The 20,083-nt window shown below is 43.1% G+C and overlaps 1 protein-coding gene across 7 annotated transcripts in view; it reads right to left on the bottom strand.

The window, feature by feature from the left end:
• Positions 1–20,083, bottom strand: part of DLG2 (discs large MAGUK scaffold protein 2) — a 959,957-nt gene that overhangs the window by 201,697 nt on the left and 738,177 nt on the right. For 5 of the 7 annotated variants that reach the window (XM_044442334.1, XM_044442335.1, XM_044442336.1 and 2 more), the window contains one exon: positions 1,129–1,197. In XM_044442334.1, coding sequence (XP_044298269.1) covers positions 1,129–1,197 — 69 coding nt within the window. Of the gene's footprint in view, positions 1–1,128; positions 1,198–11,108; positions 11,265–20,083 lie in introns of those variants that run through there. The other 2 variants (XM_044442340.1, XM_044442339.1) reach the window with 2 other exon arrangements.

Genomic DNA, 20,083 nt, shown 5'->3' with positions numbered 1-20,083 from the left:
AGAGGAAAGGAATTAAAATTGCCATTGCAAAGGGATGAATGCTGTAGGTTCCCCTGAATGTAGCCCATTGAAACAAATAGGCACTTCATCAGATATCGTCATGGGCGATGCACTGGAGAACTCTCCAAGGGATTGGGCCCCAAAAAGAAAAGCAAAAAAGCTGAGTAACTCCCTGCAGACCACATAGCAATAAAATACATTGTCATCCACCGTGCGTAGAAGTCAGAGGAGAATTTGCTTTGCTTAGTGGGGGCATAACACATGTTGGTGTCTTCCGGCCTTTTTCCAGAGAAGAACCTTTTTTATATACAATAACTCTGCGGGGAAAATAAGAATTCAGTTTGGATATGGGGATGACAGAAAGCCTTATTTTAAATTAAGATCTGATTCATACAGCCTTGGCTTAGATTTGAGGAGACTTGAATAACAAAAATGTGCATCCTGGCGTATTAAAACAAAAACAAAAAGCTTGGCCATGAAAGAAATCTTGGAGTTCCTTGGGCAAAGTATGGAATGGGTATTTCATGGGTAAATATTTTGAGTTCAAAAAGGGTTCTCGTTTTGTCTATCTCTTAACAGCTACTTTAGAACCCTTGTCTTCTTGCTGTCTATCAAAAATTATGTAATCTGCATCTAGTTGTGTTGCCACACAGCCAGTCAGAAGCTGACTCTATCATGATATCACAAAGCCAATTTGGAGTGAGAATAATGCTTTCTGCTTTCACTCTGAATTGACTTTTCCTACCCTATTTTATAGGCCTCCTGAAATATCGGAGAGAACGAAGCTTTTCATGAAGTCTCTTTTGTGTGATCCCTACACAAATGTGGAAATTGCTCAGTACATGGTGGAAGTCACACCTGCCTGTGAGCAGAGCTCCACCTGTAAGTTGATTTGGTAATGGGGGAAATAAATAAATAAAGAACCATAACAGCCTGCCAAGAGAACCATACATAGTCTATTTTGAGCTATTTAATGGAAGAAATTAAAGGATGCTGTACAGAGGATGCTATAATATTCAGCTTCCGGCATTCACACATACTCAAAATATTGCTTATGAATAAACACAATGCTAAACAATGTAAAGCAGCTGAGATCCAAGCAAAACTATTCACTTTGGTTCTTCTTACCCTTCTATAGAAATACTCCGCTGTATGCTTACTGTGGGTGGCCTTTTGACTGTACTGTGCTGCGAATGACTGTATGGACAGGAAACAAACCAAGAAAGAAAGAAAGAAAGAGAGAGAGAGAGAGAGAGAGAGAGAAAGAGAGAAAGAAAGAGAGAAAGAAAGAGAGAAAGAAAGAAGAGTTAGTAAAACAAGCACCATCTTTTTCTCATGGATCCTCTTGACCTTACTGTATTTAGAGCTACAGTACGATCAAAGACATCACACAGAGCTGGAATCCAAGTGAATATTACACACACAGGTCAGATAAATGTGCACACAGGTAGATCTGTGTATCTGAGGCGATTCACCACAGCAGAAGGGACAAATCACTCTTTACACTAGACATTTTGGGGATGGACTATAGCGCCAAGTAGAGTACAAGATTTTTATGCAGGAAGTCCATAGATTTACACCTGAGAAACTACAGGTATAAGGATCAGGTAACAAGGAATGGGAAAGGTGGCAGGAAAGACCTCTGCTTGAAACGCAGGTGAGCTTTGTCAGCTGGAGGAGATAATATTGCGTTAGAATAACTGTGAGATAATGAGTTTGATCTGGTAGGTCAGCTTCCTCTGCTTCTAACAGCAGCAGTTTGAGTCTCAGGTAGGAGGAACTGCTGCAGTAATTCATTTAGAAAACAAGATCTGATTCATGCTCATGTTTTTCCCATGTGCTATACTGTCCATATGGGCTAAACCGGTCCAACGTTTATTTGAATCATCACGAGGCAATCCTAGGTGTCTCCTTTTCTACGATTCATGCTATGATTTGTGTGCAGAAGTTATATTCCTTGGTTGTAGTGCAGGGCTTGTTCTCTAGGTGCAAGAACAATCTGTTTCGCACTGGCAATGCTTCACCTCCACATTTTCAGATGACAGCATGTTGCCTGAAGTAGCCAGTCTTGCAAAATAGGCTGGCTACTTCACAGCTCTGACATGGAGACAGTCTGGCCAGGCTGTGAGATGAACCGATGACACAGAAATTCACTGACCATCAATGTAGTGATGAGCACAGGCTTAGCTGCAAGACTGCACCATGGGAGTATATTTTTGCAAAATGTAGTGATGGAGGACAAGTTCATTCCATTCTCTTTGTAATGCAAACTTACCTAATTTGTACATCTGAAACCCAACCAATACATGAAATGAAACGCAGTTATAGCGCAACATTTGCACTTTCCAAGTTGTGCAGTACAGTTTTCCATGAAAATGTGCATGCAAATGTCTGTATTTCATGAAAACAATGAACAAAATGCATTAAACTAATTCTTGTAGATTTTGCAGATATTAGGCAAAATTGCATGCAAAACTGTAAAATGGGTATAAAATGCATGTACAGTATGCCTGTGCATTGTACAGCTTAGGAAAATGAACATGAAAATCTTTACAATTGTTTGCTCAGATGGGAAAAAAAGAGAAATGAACTGATGCAAAAACTGGATATCATGAGAAATAAGAAACATCAAAATTAATAGAGTTGTCTATTCAGTATCCATGCCTGAGATCTCTTTGTTCTTGCAGGAATTCCTTGATGTTGAAATAATGGGCCAGTCCCAGAGTCTCTCTGGGGGGGTCCCTATGCAAATTGCCCAGATTAGCACATTCAGTTTGATGGAGGGATAAGCTGATGGAGCTGCTTATCCTATTGAAATAAATGAGCAACCTTTGGAGGAAGAGACTGCCTCCTTACTGCTTGACTGAGGCAACTGGGATATGGTGAGTAAACAAAATATTTTAGAAACACACCAACACAGACAGACAACTGTGATGGAAATGAAAATGGCTGGTCTCCCTTTTCCCCCATTAGTACAGAAGACTTTGACAAGTTAATTGAATGGAACAGAATATGTAAAGTAGGCCAACAGACCAAACTGGCAGTTAACACAGATACTCTGATGCAGTTCCTTCCCATGACTCTTCTGGGGAAAGCAGCAATCTCTGCCTGGAATCTTGATGAGGCTTTGAAAAGAAGCACCTTTTGGACTGTTCCCACTTGGGAATGTATAGTGCAGGGCTACTAAACGAGGCAGCCTAAAAAGTATCTCATTTTTTTAAAAGATGCAAACAGGGGTAGAAGTTTAATTCATTCTCTTGAATTTAAGGATGCAGGAGAAATACAGTCACTTTGCATTTTATTTATTTACTTATTTATATACTGTCCACTAACAAGGTCTTGGGACAGTCTTACAGTAAAACAGCATCCAAGTTGATATTCTATACAATAAAACCCTACATTAAAATCACACTCAAACCTTAAATTAATGGGAAAATAAAAAGGTTTTGGCCTGGTGCCGAAAGGAATAAGGTGTCAGCACCAGGCGAACCTCTCTGGGGAGTGAATTCCACAATCAGGGTGCCACTGCAGAGAAGGCCCTTCTCTGGGTAGCCACCCTCCTACAAGGAGGGCTCCCAAAGAAGGACCTCTACCCCAGATGTTAAGGGGTGGGTAGGCACATGGGGAAGGAGATGCTCCTTCAGATATCCAGGTCCTAAGCCGTTTAGGGCTTTATGGGTCATCACCAGCACCTTAATTTTGATAAGAACTTACCTGATTTTGTACCTTTGAAACACTATTCAAACTGAAACTCAGTTATACTTCAAAATGTGCACTTTTACAAATTTCACAGTTCTGCAATGAATTTCTCCATTTAAAAAGACACACACTGGGAAAAAACTCTTCCAAAATTGTTGCTATTGGGCAAGAATGAATTAAAATGCATGCATAGAAGTGTTCAGAAATGTCCATATAAGCTGTTTTGGGCTTATGCACAGTATACAAAACAAATAAATAATATTTAATGCAAACCTTATTACAACATTCTCAAAGTTCAGGATGAGCTGAACACAAGAATGGAGAAATTGAGATGGATCAAACTTGAGAATGGCAAAATGGTAAATGGAGAGAAATTGGAATTGGCTGATTTGTCCATCCCTCATTAAGATTAAGACACTTGCTAGGAATTCATGCTCGAATTCAGACACATGCGAGCAACACAGATCATGCCAACCAGTTAGAACAAGCAAGCAGCCCAAAGAGATCTATATTTCTGCCTGCAATGAGGATTTAGGAATGCATGACACCAGAAATCTCATTCTGTTTGAGCTTGACGTACTTTTGACACATTCCTGACTTGATGGCCAAAACAGTCTCAGTCAGAGGGAGGAAGCTTCCACAAAACTGCTCAGTTTCTTGCGCAATGTGTGCCAACTGGGGCCAACTAGTTCTGCTTGTTGTTCTTGTTGTAGCATTTAACACGAGAAGGGTGGAAGCATTCTTTTCTCACTGCTTATGCACACAAACCACTTTGGCCATCTTGGATTTTGTGATGGTTCATTCCAGATTTGTGCAAAAGTTGGGCTTTTCCTCTGCAATGGGTGCAAACTGCAGCATGGAAGCCTGAATTTTGCACTCAATCCCCTGGCTTTTAAAACTGTAAATCATGATACGTTTTAAAGAACAGCAGCCGGCATGGTGCCTCAACTCAGATGGCGTCAGCTCCAGCACAAGGTTGGCAGAGGAGAAGCTGCAGGGCAGTCGAGAAAATCCATCAGATTTATGCCCTTCTAACAGATTCTTTGCACGTTGCTACCTGTGTCAGTGAGTGACACAAATATCCCTTTTGTGAACTTCACATTTGTATATTGTTGGAGCCTGGGAATACTTTTCTTCTCTGCTACTCCAATGGAGCAGGACATATCAGGTAGTATTCTGGGTTTTGCAGCTGGAAGCTGCAGTTAGCTCATGGAGTGGACATTCAAGGCACCACTGGAAATAATTTCAGAGCTAGTGGGCATGGGTTTTAGAGACACCCCGTTCAGACACACTCCTCTCTCTCCTTCTGGACCCTTTGCATCAACTAACAAACAAGCACCCTTGTTTCAGGATCTTTGGAAGAAATAGTATTTGAATACCAAAAGGCTCCTTCTGCTTCATTATGAGGTGAGAAAAAGTAAATTGCAGTGCAAACTTACAACCACTTACCTGGAAGTAAGTCCCAGTGATCTAAATGAGACTTACTTTTGAGGCATGAATAAGATTGCACTGTTCACTGACTAAAAGATACATGCAGATCGAAAACATGCAAAATCAGAGCAATCTAAAAACATAAGAAGAAAGAAAGAAAGGATGAAAGAATAAAAGAGGCTTTGGGGTGCAAAGGAACACAGAAATAAAAATGAAGAAAATGAGAATGGAACTCCGTTTTGTATCAAATTAGATACCATATTCAATAACAGAATCACATCACAAACGTAAGATAGGGTTGTAATTTCATCTTGGCACGCAGCTAAAGAAGAAGAGGCTCAAATGTACACAGACAAAATTGGTTTTGCCAGAGCCCCTTCTGGGACTTATAAGCTTATTAAATAAAGGCAACGAAGAGCAACATTCTTCAGAAAAGGCTTGGGAAGCTAGTCTGCGGAGTTTAGGAAACTATCACAAGAGTCTGTATGATTCTACAAATGCCTGTTCTTAGCCTAGAGCCCCAATATATGGAATCTGCCTATATATCAAGCAGTAGAACAGTTACATTTTTAGTATGTATTCATATATTAGATAGTGAGTTGGTATACTGTTTGTATTACCTTAGATTATATTGTTATCTAATATTTGTAATACATTGACGTTCACATATGTGTTTATGTTTTCTCCCGCTTAATTTCTTTAGCGGGGAATAAGTTTAATAACTTCTAGAAATGGAAGTAGTAATAGCAATGACAGTGGTGATTAAGGATGCCTTCCAACAAAGCTTGATTTGGGGAGACTTCCTGCTGAGTAAACAGAGCAGGGTAGTACAATTCCATGGTGGCTAAACAGCACACAGATGGCTATAGGATTTCTTGGAGACCCAGCTAAGAGGTTCATAGAATCACAAAATAGCAGAGTTGAAAGGGGCCATGAAGGCTATCAGGTCCAACCCCCTGCAGTTGCTGGACACCAATCTGCACCATCCCACTCAAGTTAGAAAATAGCTCCCCTTTTGGAGGAGGGTCTCCATGCTTAGACCCAGATACCTGGTTTCATCCGTAGGGTTAAAGAAACAGAAACCTGCATTGACCTGTTCTGTGTTGCGGAAAGTGCAATTTGATCGTCTCATTGCATATGGAAGGGCACAGAATGAGGGGGTGTTGCAGCCAGTTCTACAGACATTCCTGCATGCAGAAGACCCAAGGTCAGGTGGTGGCGAGTGGCATAGGCAGGTGGCTACCTAGGGCTTCCATGCCACAGGGTGGGCCACCACACACACACATCTCTCCCACACACATAATGCCCAGGGGTTGAGTTTGGGGATGACCCAGAGAATTCCCCACAATGCCCCAGCATAGCACTATATCAGAAGCATTGTGGGAAATTCTAATAGCAGCTCTCACAGCACCACTTAAGAAGCCCCTGAAAGGAACACCTCAAGGAAGGAAATCCATTAGTGAAAATGAGGGCAAGAGAGGGCAAACCTTGGCATAAAGTTCGCATGTGCTGATTTGTATGCTTAGATGCAAATGTAGCAATCATTATTATAATTTGCATGGAAAGGAAGCAAATCTCACCATAGTGAGGACTGTGACCCGGTGACCTGTGTGCCTGCTGACCAGGTACGAACTGGTGACTGGCAGCAGTCCTTATGGGCTTTTAGCTTTAAATTGGATTTGGAAAGGTGAGCCCCTCAAGCAGAGGACACCTTCCACGCAGGACCCCAGGAGTACTGGTACTGCTCGCCAGTAGCACGAGGGAAGTTTGTATCATGCTGCAAGCCCAGCAACATAGGAGTGGTGATAGGAGTACCCTAGGAGTACCTCTACGCACTACGATGCGTGAGGAATCTGTCGTGGATTGGGAATCCATCAGATGCCTGGGCCTGGTTCCCTGGACTCCAGTCTGCTTTCCAGAGGGCCGCAGCCCATGTTCCTGGTGAGCATGCCCAACTTTTGTGCGGCACTTCCTAGGAACTGAGACCTAGTTCCCATTTGCACGCTGGAGCAGCCACTCAAATGGCGGCCGCTCCTCACGTCAAAGGAGGTCAGTCGCAGGGAGGCCACCAGGAAAATGTCCCTCACGACAGCTGTGCGAGCAGCATCTCTCTTCTGAGCCAGCTGCTACTGACCTTTGGGGGGCTGCAGAAGAAGGTTCTGCACATGGTGGGCATGTCGTGAGTGGAGCTGGCTGGAGCCGGGGGTCAGACTAGATGGGCCGGGAGGCCCCTTCTGGTTTGCTCTGTTTCTGGGTTTCTAAGGTTGCTGGTTGTGTAACTGGAGCTCAGTGAGCTATTATTATTATTATTATTATTATTATTATTATTATTATTATTATTTCAACTTATATTCTGCTATAACTAGTTTGAAGAGTCTCTAAGTAGATTACAACAGTATTGGCCAGGGCGACTTATTTTATATTGTTAATTTGTTTTATATTTTTAATGTACTATATTTTAATTTATGTTGTGAGCCACCCCGAGGCTTCGGCGAATGGGGCGGCATGGACATGTTTTAAATAAAATAAATAAAAATAAATATCACATAAAATAACATCATTTGCAGACTTCATCTCTGCTTAATGCTCTTTGGAAGACCTGGCCAAGCACTAGAGGTAGCCCAAGGAGGCTTAGAGGGACTCCTCTGTGGACGAACGAGATGCTCACTAGAGTTCTCATTAACAAATGGCTTTTAAAGATGCCAGCACCTCTTTAATTCAGCAGCTGGCACCCTCACCTGAAAGCTCAGGGGCATTTTGTTTTCACAAAACCCAGCCAAGCCAAGAAAATAGCACAATAAACAGAAGCATGTTCCTTAATGCATTGTATGTGCATTCAGAAGTGGAGGGCAGGCTGGGGTTCTCCAGTCGCTGCAGACAGTCTGAAACTTAAATTTCAAACACATATTAGGTCTTTGTTCAGGGATTTGTTATACATCAGAAAACTTTGGGCCTTCATCTGGGTCACAAGCAGCTAGAATATAATCAGTATTAAGGGTCACGGAGGCCTGGTAGCAGTTGCATAGAACTGCCGCCTAGTAGCAGACCCTAATTTTGAGTACCTAGAAAATTGCTATACCTATTTTGTCCCAGTGATTTTGCAGGTTAGGCGATGCCTTGTTAACATCTTGCTTTGTGAATTGTTAAAGTCATCGTTCCTCAGAAGTTAGCTCCCTCCACAGGATCTTTCAGATCCCAACTCTGAGGGAGGGCGAGAAGTGAAACTAGACATATTACTTGCTCCTACAGTACCTTCACCTTCCAACTTTCCCCGTGTCCTGCAAGTCTGGGGAAAAAATTGGGCCAAATGGAGAAAGAGAAACTGCTGCAAGGAATATATTTACATTTGCATTTAGTTTATCTTGCAATGGACAGAACAAGGTTTGCGCATGGGCAGAAAAGCCTCATGTGGCCCCTGCCATTTCACCTGCACCCCAAATTGGCAATAATGGATTTAAAGACAACTGTGTTTTTCTAGTATATGTTCACATGCAGAAGAATAATCACAGTAATGGCCTTTAAATGTGGTACATGAATGCACCTTTAAATGTGGTACATGAATACGCCAAGGACTGCTTGTTTTCTTCAAAGAGATGGTGGAGGTTACATGTCAGACTGCACAGGGTCAGGATGAGAGCCCAGATGGAGCCTGAACCTGAAAAACAGCCAGCCATCTCACAAAGCGGCCATGTGGGATACTCTTCCCGAAATCTTCGAGGGCAAGTTTGCTCACCAGTGTGAGCAACCAGGACATGCACACATCCCGCCTTTGCCCCGCTTTCAAATGCACTGTCGGATCACCACAAGAAACACCAATTTTGCCACAGGTACAAAAGCCATGCACAATCTTAGTGGAGCTGGAGGAAAGCCAATAGCACTGGGCACCTTTTTGGTGTGTCTTCCGTGCACTTCCTTTCCATCAATTGGTGGGTACTGTTGATGGAGGAAGCAGCCATGTGACAGCACCCAAAAAGACTTAAGAAGCAAGCCCTGCATACTCCAAAAACCCTTTTTATATTTTAAGCTGGCGATAGGCATCTCAACACAAAATCTGTAAGGGCAGCACAGTCCCCAAGAAGTGGTTTGAAATGGTTTGATACAATGGATTAGCACAGCCCATGCCTGTGCCATTGCTGAATCGTAATCCTTTAATTAAAGCTAAATTCTCTCCTGCCGTGCTGAGATGATACGCGTCTCCCCAAGAGGCTGGCTTTCCCTGGCACGCTTTTCAGGATGGCTCTGCTGCACCCCTTCCGTTTTTGTCCTCTTAGCACGCTGTGGAAGCAAATATTTCATTGTGGGCACAGGAAATGTATTGTCCTTACAGGGAATGAATCAAATCTGTTCTGTGCAGCTGCGGAAATCCCAGGGCATTTTCAAAGCCTGATCCTCAGAGCTGTCTTGAGGGAGATTCCCCTGATGCTGTTCTTGGCTTTGCCCTTTTTAGGACATTGCTAAAAACTGCCAAGGGGCAAGAAAACCAAAGCAGCCTGGGGGGTTGCATTTTAGGCCTAGACTGCATTCTTGGGTTCTCCCTTTCCAGTATGGGAAGATCCTTAGGAGCTGCCATATGAATGGATGGGGGAACTTTTGCCCCACAGTCGTTTGGGCTACAACTCCAACCAGCTGCAACTGGGGATGGTGGGAATTGAGGTCTGACAACCCTCGACTTCCATAGCTTCCCATCCTCGCAGTATAGGAAATGCATATGTGTCTTACCATTGCCAGCCAGCTTATACCTGGAGGCCCATCAGCAGTTTTGGAACTGATGTCCTCGTGCTTTTGCTACTCTACAATACACTCCCCTCTGAAAATGTAAGTTTCAAATAGCCATCCTATATCAATTTCAATTCTTTGTGAATAGGGTTTTCTAGCAAGAATCCACACACTCCTTTTCAATGTACTGGCTTTTTAACATGCTTCTTCTGTGTAATAACTAAGAGGGGCTTACAACATTTAAACTCCAGAAAAAAATGCTACCATAAAGCAATAAATACAGCGCAAGAATGCAGCGAGAAATTAAACAGAAGCATATCAACAGAAGGAGCCAAAAGCCTATTGAACTAAAGCTGTCTTTTCTGTCCACATCGAAGCAAATGAAGACTGGGAAAGCTCACCTGGCGGTCAAGTCTACCTCTGACTGTGAAGGGCCATGACTTGGGGCTTGGTATTCATATTAGCATTCAGGCAGGCTTATTTGAGAAAAGACATTTCTTAAATGTGTGGTGCAGTGGTTCCAGTTTTGGACTGCCACTTGGGAGAGCTGGCCTTGAGTCTGCACTCGGCCACGAAGCTCAGTCTGAGCTGCCTCACAGGGTTGTTGTGAAGATAAAATGGAGAGAAGGAGAATGGAATCCTTGGAAGAAAAAAGACAAGCTATCCACCGAATGTGCAAGGTATGAACAAACTCTAAGCTGAATTTATTTACATGTATTCGTCTTTCTATGCTACTTCTTTGCCACTGGGAGACACACAAGTCTTAAGGTTAGACGTCAAAGCGCAGTGTCAAGAAAGGGCTGACAAGTACCTTCACAGCCGCAGCCTTTCAGAATGCCCCAGCCTTCCATTACACTGGGCTTTTGTTTTGGTTTGGCTTTTCTGCACCTGAGCTGACCGAGAGAAAGAACCCCAACAGGTAGCAGTTCCCCCGTATCTCATGTCACCTGCTCACTTCCTTCCATTTAGGACCACTTAGCATGGGTGGCCTGCACCAGCAAGCCACTGGTCTCGCTCAGCACACAGGAGCGTCATACGTCAGACTCTTCCTTTCTGCCCAACGGCTCCTAGGCATTTCCACGGCATCCAACGCCCCTAAACCCAACCCTGTTGCTCCGAATGTGTGGTGGGAACCCATCAGGAGAGAGGCCTTTGCAGAGACAGCACCGTGGCTGTCTGGGTGGAAGAGGGTGCCTGCTTTCCATGCGCTGGAATGACGGCCATGCATTTTAGTATGAGGAAGTGAGAAGCGCATGCAGTACCTGTTGATCTCAGAGTCAGGGAGCAGGCCTAGGTGGTAGTGGGAATAGGGAGCTGAAAGGAGGAACCCTTTGTCACACTCGACAGGGGAATAGTGCCTAGGAGAAGGTGGCTTATCACAGAATTTGTTCACAGTGCTGTAAACGGGTTCAGGAGGCCTGGTGACAACAGAGACAAGAATAAGAAATTAGACGGGCGTTAATGTGCACGAACCGTCAACTGCGTGGCTCGCTGAAGCATGCAAAGAAGATCAACGAGAGAAGGGTTATATACATATACGGAGGATCAGAGAAATGTCTGTTAAGCTACGATAGGCTTGTCACAAAGATTAAGAATGGGATATGCACAGTACTGTACACAAGACGGCGCGAGAATAGGAAAACCGGTGACAAAGCTGTACCAGGACATTCAACTCAGCCTAGGAGCTGGGTTAAAAGGTTACTTCTTACCTTCTGGAACCCAATAGATATGGCTTTGTCCCCCACCCCGAGAGATCTTTATTTTACCCATGTAGTTCTGCTGAAAAGCTTAGAGACACAGCATGACCGGCTTAGCAATAAGGTTAGGAACGCACAATCACAGCACAGAGATAACAATGCATAGGTGCACTCATTCACCGTCAGGTTGAAATGCATTTGGAAGCCTCTCTTGCATACAGTCGTGTGATGCATTGATGGGTTATGGGGTGGGGAGACACATGCAAGACTCCATTCTCTACAACAGTGGCTCCTAAGCTGAAGTCCTTCAAGCAACCATGATCCACGAGGCTCACGTGGCCCGCAGCTGGCCAGCCAGAACATGGGCCAGGTCACCTAAAATAGCCTGGCTTTATGTGGCTGCAGAAATGCCGTCCTGGAAAATGGAAGGAGCCACATAGGGCAGTGTCCTTCCCTTGCTCATACCTGCTGATAGATGTTGCAGTCCAACCCCCTACCTGTAATGGGCCCAGGTAGGTTTCAGTAATAGCAGAGGAACGAATTGGTTCTTTGATATTGGATTCCCACTGGGCAATAGTTTCAATAGGGACACCAGGGCAGCTGATGGTGACCTCGGCTCATGGGTCGAGTACATGATTTTCACGCAGAAGGCCAAGGTTCAGTCCCTGGCCTCTCCAGTTAAGAGGAGCAAGAAGCAGGTGATGGGAAAGTCTTCTCCTGAGACCTTAGAGAGCCACTGCCAGGCAGAGGACACCCTATTGGGCAGCTTCGTTTGTTCGTGTTGCCCATCTAAAGCATTTAAGCAAAGTTGCTTGGACCGCTGCTACTGATCCACAGGTCTGGAAACCACGGTTCTAGACAAGGAGACCCTCCAAATGGCACAGTGGACAAAAGGTGACATCTTTCATAGTGAACACCATAGAACTGAGGAATTAAGGAATACACTGCATATGATATGCATAGTTAGTGTAGGAGTGTTATTTTCATTGCATTCAGGCCAAACATTTGAACAGAAGTTGATCATCTTCACTGTTAAAATACACAATAAGCAAGGGAAGAAGTACAGTCCATTAGGAACTAAAATAAGCATGCTGGACCACATGGCGGAGCCCCGTCCTAGCACCTCAAAGTCTCAAAGAATAGACCTTCCATCATCCACTGTCGGCTTTGTCCTGTCGGCGGCAGTGCTTGCAATGTCAGAGTCAAGCCTCTTCTTATTTTTCAGAAAGTTTCCTAAATCCAGGTAAATACTTGTGAACGCACATCTGCAGAGGGGTCTCAAAAATTCAAGATCGTAGGACGTCTACATCATTCAGCCCCACATCCAGACATGCAATCTTCTTTGACAACATTTACTCTGTATTCTGTTGGCTAAGATGACGTACACCGAGCAGTCAAGGGGTAGCAATCAACCTCTTGTGGGAAGAAAGGCCTCACAGCTAAAGAGCAATATTTTTAAAAACAAACCGAACAAGCCTCTGGGTCATGAACAAAGAAAAGAATCAGCATAAAATCATTTTGCGTTCATTTACAAACATAGCAATGAGATATCACAAGGTGCATCTTTAAAATCATATTCTTCAGAGGGTCCCTAAAACAGCATTCAAGAGTCTCGACAACTTACACATGGAATGAATTTGTCTTGGCCTTTTCATCTTTCCAAAAATACCACTCTGGGAGCACACAACAGGACTCGTTTTTGTTGCCTGCATTCCGTGACAAGCCTGTAGGGCAGGGGGCAGAATCTCAGGTCTGGGTCCCAGATCCAGTCCCCTGAGGTTGCCGTCCAATCCTTTGTCGCTCCCTAGATTGACCATATTTCCGTTTCCTTGACCAGCAATTATTCATTGGTTTCCCAGCTGTTGTGCATTTCCTCCATTCTGAAAAGTTGGAAAGCTACCAGTAGTGGGAGCTTGAAGCTAAACTTTCTAAGTGGTTTTACCCCCAAGCGCTTCTTTGAAAGAAAGTTCAGCCATTGGGCTGAAAGGGGTTTATCACCCCGGTACCAGGCGTGTCATGGAGGGGAAAGTGCTCCTCAGAGTGGTTGCTCATCTTGTACAACTTTAACCTAAGGATTACTGTAGACTCTCCTTGGGATTCCATTTTAACAGTCAATATCTGGGAGGTCTTTATCTGGCCATCTCACAAACTTCAGCAAAGCTATGACTTGAGACCTGGCTTAGGGTTGGGGTTGGACCTCCTCATTTCTACCACGATCCAGCCAGGAGTGCCGCCACAGTGGGAGTCAATCTTATCGTGGTTGCCCCAGTTAGAGAGTGTGTGTGGGCGCCCCATGGATAACTACAGGACTCAGGCAGGCAGGTTGCTCACTTGCTCGCCTTGTGCTGCATTAATGGATAAAGAGACGACTGAAGCCCACCAGAAGTTTGTCATGGAACATAAAAATTGCACTTCTCTGTTGTGTTTTGCTTTTGAGCTTGCCAAGAGAAGTGCTAAGCTAAGCACTCCTTTGGTATGATAGGCAAAGCTACGTTGTCAGGTATTTATAGCATTCACCCAGCCAGTGTGGCTTAGTGGTTAGAGTGCTGGACTTGGGAGATCCAGGTTCTAGTCCCCATTTGGTCATGCTATTCTCCCTGCATGACTTGAGTCAGACCATTGACTTTCTGTCTAAATTCCCTGTAAGGGTAAAATGGAGCGGAAGAGGGCCGGGTGAGCAACCCCCATTCATTGCAAGAGGAAGAAGGTAGGGTATAAATGTAAAAATGAAAACGAAAAACCTGATGAACATTTCTGAAATTGAGCATAACCTGGGATTTGCTTCAGGTGGGTTTATCTCCTAAATCAATAAAAGCAAGATTGCTAATCATTAAAGGGTATTTTCAGTATCTTTTCATTGTCATTTAACCATTTAGACTTTCTTACTTTCTTTAAACTGATCTTTCTTGCGAAACACCAACCATAAATCAGAGGCCAGTGCTTCTTTTAAAGTAGGAACCAGGTAGTATTGATCTGGAAGGATTGCGCTTCTTCAGGAAAAGAACAATGACCACTTTTTTCAACTTATCTGTCCTTAGTTAGACCGCAACCTCATCCACTCATACCGCGGGGTAAGTCACACTCGATACAGTGGCTCTTGTCTCTAAGCTGGATTGCAGTTTCCATCAGTTATAAAGCTCTTAGTAGCTGATTAGATTTTTCAGTCTGTCTCTCACCATTCTTTATGTTTTAAATCTTTCTTTTATATTACTTGAAAATATGTAGATCAGTGATGCATACATGTTTTTAATATGTTAACAATTCCAATTATCAGACAAAGTTGTGGCAGGAACACCATCTGAATGCCATGTTGCAATGTCAACTTCTTCTAGAGGCTGGACATTCACCATAACAAATATATTTTATTATGCTTAAAGAAAGAAACAAACATGGAAGCAGGCAGAAGGGTTCTCATGGGCCATCTAGTCTGACCCCTGGCTCCAGCTGGCTCCAATATGATAGCAACTGTTCCAAGAGGAGTTAATGGAGTCTAATCAAGAGATTTAAAGTTTAGTGCTCCAGCTAAAGTTTTTCTATGTGTTTTAAAGTATATAAACAGCTGGTCCTCTTTCTGTCTAGGTGAGCATAAGGTTACCACCTTAACTGTCCATTAAAAGGCTAATTTCTGTGCCCCCTTTTGACATAGCAAAGTCAACACCAGTTTACTATTTTAAGAGTGCACAGCTGACCTAGTTTTATGAATGCTATGACATAAATTTAAATTGCAACAGTGTCATGGAAAATTCTTCTTAGCAAGCACGTAGAAAGCAGATACTTCCCGAATCGTTCACAAAACTGGTTCCGTGGGTCCAAAACTACTGAAAAAAGCATCATATTTGAATGATGAAAAAAGTGTTCTCTGAATCTGTCCAAAATCCAGGATTGCCTCCTGGTGAAGGAAGGCTCCATCCTGCATCTTGTAAAAGACTTTAAAAAAAATTCTGTAGCTCAGAAACGTGGCTAGGAAACGCAGAACCACATAAGGCATCCCAGCCTGCCAAGGGGTGGGCAAGAAGGTCTCCTTCCCCATGGCAACATGCTTCTGAACCTGAGACAAGCTTGAAAAATTGTTAGTGCTCAAGGATAAATGACTCCTTTTAAAGAACCAATGTAAACATTTCACTGGCTGCTCTCCGGATTCCAACCGTAGTTTCCTTATCGAGTTTGAGGCACTGCACGACAGCACTTTTGACACTGCGGCAGATTCGAAGATGCCGTAGTGAGTATTTGTTTCTGTGTATTGTGTATCAGCGCATGGGATTCCTGATTAGCATGATGCGCATGCACATGTTATATGCTCTGTTCCCGTAGTGCTAATGCAACTAGAACAAAATGCTTTGAGCATTGGCTATTTTAAGCCTCTTTCTTTCCCAATGAATCGAGAAACACACTCTGTTCACTGTTCAGAAAGAGGGATTGGCAGTCAGTACAGTAATCATAAAATGGTAGAGTTGGAAGGGGCCAGAAGGCCATCAGGTCCAATCACCTGCCATTGCAGGACACTAAGTTACACCATCCCACTCAGGTGGCTGTCCAGATACTTCCTGAATGAAGGACAGCTCGCAACTTCCCCAGGAAAAAGATTCCATTGTTGCACTGCTTTGACAGTGAGGAAATTCTTCCTGGTGTCTAGTCTAAATCTGGCTTCTTTTAACTTAAATCTGTTATTCCATGCCCTGCACTCTGCAATGGACAAGAAGAGATCTCGTCCTTTCTCTCTGCGACAGTCTTTGAGATACTTGTAGAGTGCTATCATATTTCCCTCTGTTTTCTCTCCTCGAGGCTGAACATGCCCAGTTCTTTTAATCTTTCCTCAAATGGCTTTGCCTCCAGTCCCTGAATCATCCTTGTTGCCTTTCTCTGTACCTTTTCTAGCCTTTCTGCATCTTTTAAAAACTTAGGTGCCCAGAACTGGACACAGGACTCCAGGTGAGGTCTGACTAGTGCCGAGTACAGTGGAACTAGTCTTTGGGTGAAACTGAGCATATATAACTTAAATTGCAACAGGGTAACTGGAAATAAGGTGTCCACAGGCTAGTGCATTTCAGTGGACACTAGGCTATTGCACCACCAAATTCTGAGTGCAGAAGAAAGAAATAGCTGTGAACAATTCAGATAAAGTAGTCCTAATAGGATAGGAAAGGTTTCACTGATGTTTGCTTAGACTGGGTTTCTATGCCAAGGGCAGGGATTGTTCCTTTTTGGAGGGAGGAGAGACATTTCCTTTAACTGGGCAAAACCAAGAAAATGCAACATTGGTCTAAGAGTCCCAAAGCAAGCTAGCATCCAGGGGCAGCTTTGTAGTGGTCGGAGAAGGTGAGGACAAGCAAAATATTTGATCAGAGAGGTCCTGGGATGGAAATCGGAGGCAATGGGAAAGGCAGGATATGCTGGATCAAAGGAATCCAACTCAATGATACAACTCAGTATTGGTTTTACTTTAGATGCAGCTACACAAGGAAACAAGGAAGGAGACATATTGTAGGCGAGGGGAAAGAAGTTGGTCAGATTTATATCAGGTGAAGGTAAGGAGAGACATCAGTATAGCACAGTTCCTAATGTACAAAGGCAGTGAAAAATCATTTGAATTCAGAACCAAGGCCCAGAGAGAGTCCTTAAGACATATGAGGCTTATTTTCCAGAGGGTTTATGATAAGACAGGGCACACAAAATTCTGGGATTGTCTCTCTTCTTTCTGCTTCTGCAGTACCCTCACTTCTTCTCCAACCTGCGGTTTCTAAGGGGGAAATCTTCGTTTCTCACAGGCTAGGACTCCAAGTCACACGCTCATTTCATTTAAAAGACTCTGAAGTCATATTACATAAGAAGGAACCACTCCTTCAACACTAACTGGTATCTGGTATTATGGAGAAGCAGACAATCTGGTTTGGATGGTGTAGTTTCTCTCTGCTACCAATACATATTTTAAAAGTTACTAAATTGTATCAGCTCTGGGAGGAGTGATGAGTCCAAGGTTGTCTGTTTTAGCACAACCAACACCTGTGATCCACCAATCAAGCATAAATTAGGTTCCTTTCCCCCTTTTCTAGCTAATGAGGCTGGAAAAATGTGAGCTTTGCCTATGTTACTTGTGGATGAAAGCTAGAAGAGACATCAGGGGCCATCATATTTGTTCCAAATTTTATCCCATGATGATGGAAGTGAAGTAGATGAATCATGTGTGCCCATCAAATGACAGAATGACAGAAGACTGCAGCATCTGAAGAAGTGGCAAAGGTCTGCCAGGACAACTAGTTCTACTTATGTCTGCCAGATTCACACCGCACATTATTTTAAAGAGTATATGCAGTGTTCAGCAGTTCAGGAGGTGTTGAATCAAGTCCACAAGTGGTTTTCTGGAAGGCCTTCAAATGTCAACATTGCACAACTGATTATATTCACTAGATGAATACAGACAACCAGTTTCCAAGCAGTAAGGACAGCACACCCAAGTCTGATCAAAACAAACAAACAAACAAACGGGTATGGGGGAAGCAGGGCATGATAATTCACCTCATCATTTGGCAGAATCTCATGGAAAGGCCGGGCCTATGATTACTTTGCACACATCAGCCACTGATGGGGAGTAGAAATCTCCTTAGCGTCTCGGAAGGTTGATAACAGATGATAGCTCGTTATTGCCCCAGTCATGATGGAGGCAGTTACTCCCAGATACTGGGAGTGGGGGATGCAAATAAATACATTATAGGAATACACGGGAAGGGCTGATCTCAGAATGCCTCCTTGGGAAAGATGGAGGATGGAGCTTCAGCTGAGGTGGGATCTAATCAGTGCCATGAAGCTCCCATCTGGTTGTGTGCCATGGACAACCAAGGTACCCCAGGGCACCAGAGCTCAACTGGGTCAGCTACATCGCCTGTACACGCTCAGACAATCAAACACTTTATACATACACCATGGTACCTTAGCAAACTGGGAAACGGTTGTCTTTGTGTTTGACATTTGGGAATTCTTCCCAGAGTGGCACCATACTGAAGTCCTGTGTACCGTTACCTGATGAACCCGTTGCAGGTGAATTTTGAGTAACCATGCAGGACATTAAGCTGCACAAAACACTTTGTATCTGTTGGTTTCTCACAGGAAAATAAGAAAGAGCTTCATTTTTACAAAAAGCACACGCCTATTTACTGGCATTTCTGTGCTTGGGGCCTGTTCTCCCATCCTTCTCTGAAGGAAGAAATACAGCGGGGAACCCAGAAAAAAATCTGCTAGGAGTATTTTGGAATTAATAAAGGTATGTGAATAATTAAAGTTAGTTCATGTGAATATAAAAGCAAATGTGGCAGATTGAAAATGAATCATAAAATCTAACTTGAGGAAGCATTAACTCTTGAAACGAGTTGCACATTTAAAGATGTGCAAAGTACCGGATTGAAAGCCATTAAGAAAAATATAAAAACAAAGAAAAAAGAAGAAAGGGAAATCACATCACTTTATGCACAACCAAAGCATTTCCAAAGACCCAGCAGCTGCTCAGTTTATGACTTTTATTGTGATTAACGCAAATACAAAGCATTTGTTACACTTTATAGAAATCGATTACATATCCAGTGTAAGCCCTCACCCACAACAAGAATCTAGGGAAGTTAATCCCTTTTCTGTTTGTACATAGTTGTCTTTTTAATGTCAAACATTTAAGATTACATTCTCAAATACACCTTGGGACAAAGGGTTCACCATTATTCCATACATTGTTCAAACTGGGCTTTACTGGGGTGATCCTTCAAACACAATGCACATTCACTTTCTGGCTGCTGGGTTGTATGCTACATTTTTACAGAATTTGACAGCCCTGTTCAAATGCCTTTAGTTGAAATGGTTTCACCATTCAGAGAACTGAACTGCGAGGGTGAATTTGCAAAACAAAATCAAATATATACCAAAGTTACTCCATCAATTACTGTTTACTCATAGGCCATCAACCACTAGAAAATGACTATGAACACACAAAAATGACAATGAGTTACCATCTTTAAATATTAACAGAGTCTAAATGGCCGGAAATAGTACAGGCAGAAGAATATTAAAAAAAAAGGGAAGAACACACCAATGCATGGAAAGGCCGCCTAAATAAGTGGATTTATATCTCATATTTAAGGTCTGCTTATTGTTACACATGTCATGTTTTCAGCTTTAATTTTGCATACATTGGCTCTAGAACCAGTTTTAGAAGTGAAACCTGCCCAAGGTTGCCCAAGCCTGGATCCAACCCATTCTGATTCCAAAACCAGCCGAGAAAGATTATCACTTTTCAAGTACCTCTTTACTCGAGTGACTCATCCCATACACCCCATTTGATATAAATTTAACCTTGACTTATCTTGCGATAATCTTGCCATTGAGAGTTTTAGACAGAAAAAAGCTGGATGTATTACTAGTGAAAATCTTCTACTATGCAGCCTCATTGTTTGCTTGTAGGATTGACTTTTATTATAAGTATATAGCCATTCTTTCCTCCATTTTTTTCATTTTGCTCCTTATCATAACTCTTTATTATAACTTTCCATGCACTCACCTAC

The sequence above is a fragment of the Varanus komodoensis genome, unplaced genomic scaffold (genome assembly GCF_004798865.1).
Source record: "Varanus komodoensis strain SLA01 unplaced genomic scaffold, ASM479886v1 scaffold4, whole genome shotgun sequence".
In the NCBI taxonomy this organism is placed as follows: domain Eukaryota; kingdom Metazoa; phylum Chordata; class Lepidosauria; order Squamata; family Varanidae; genus Varanus; species Varanus komodoensis.
This window is presented reverse-complemented; position numbering and strand designations above follow the sequence as displayed.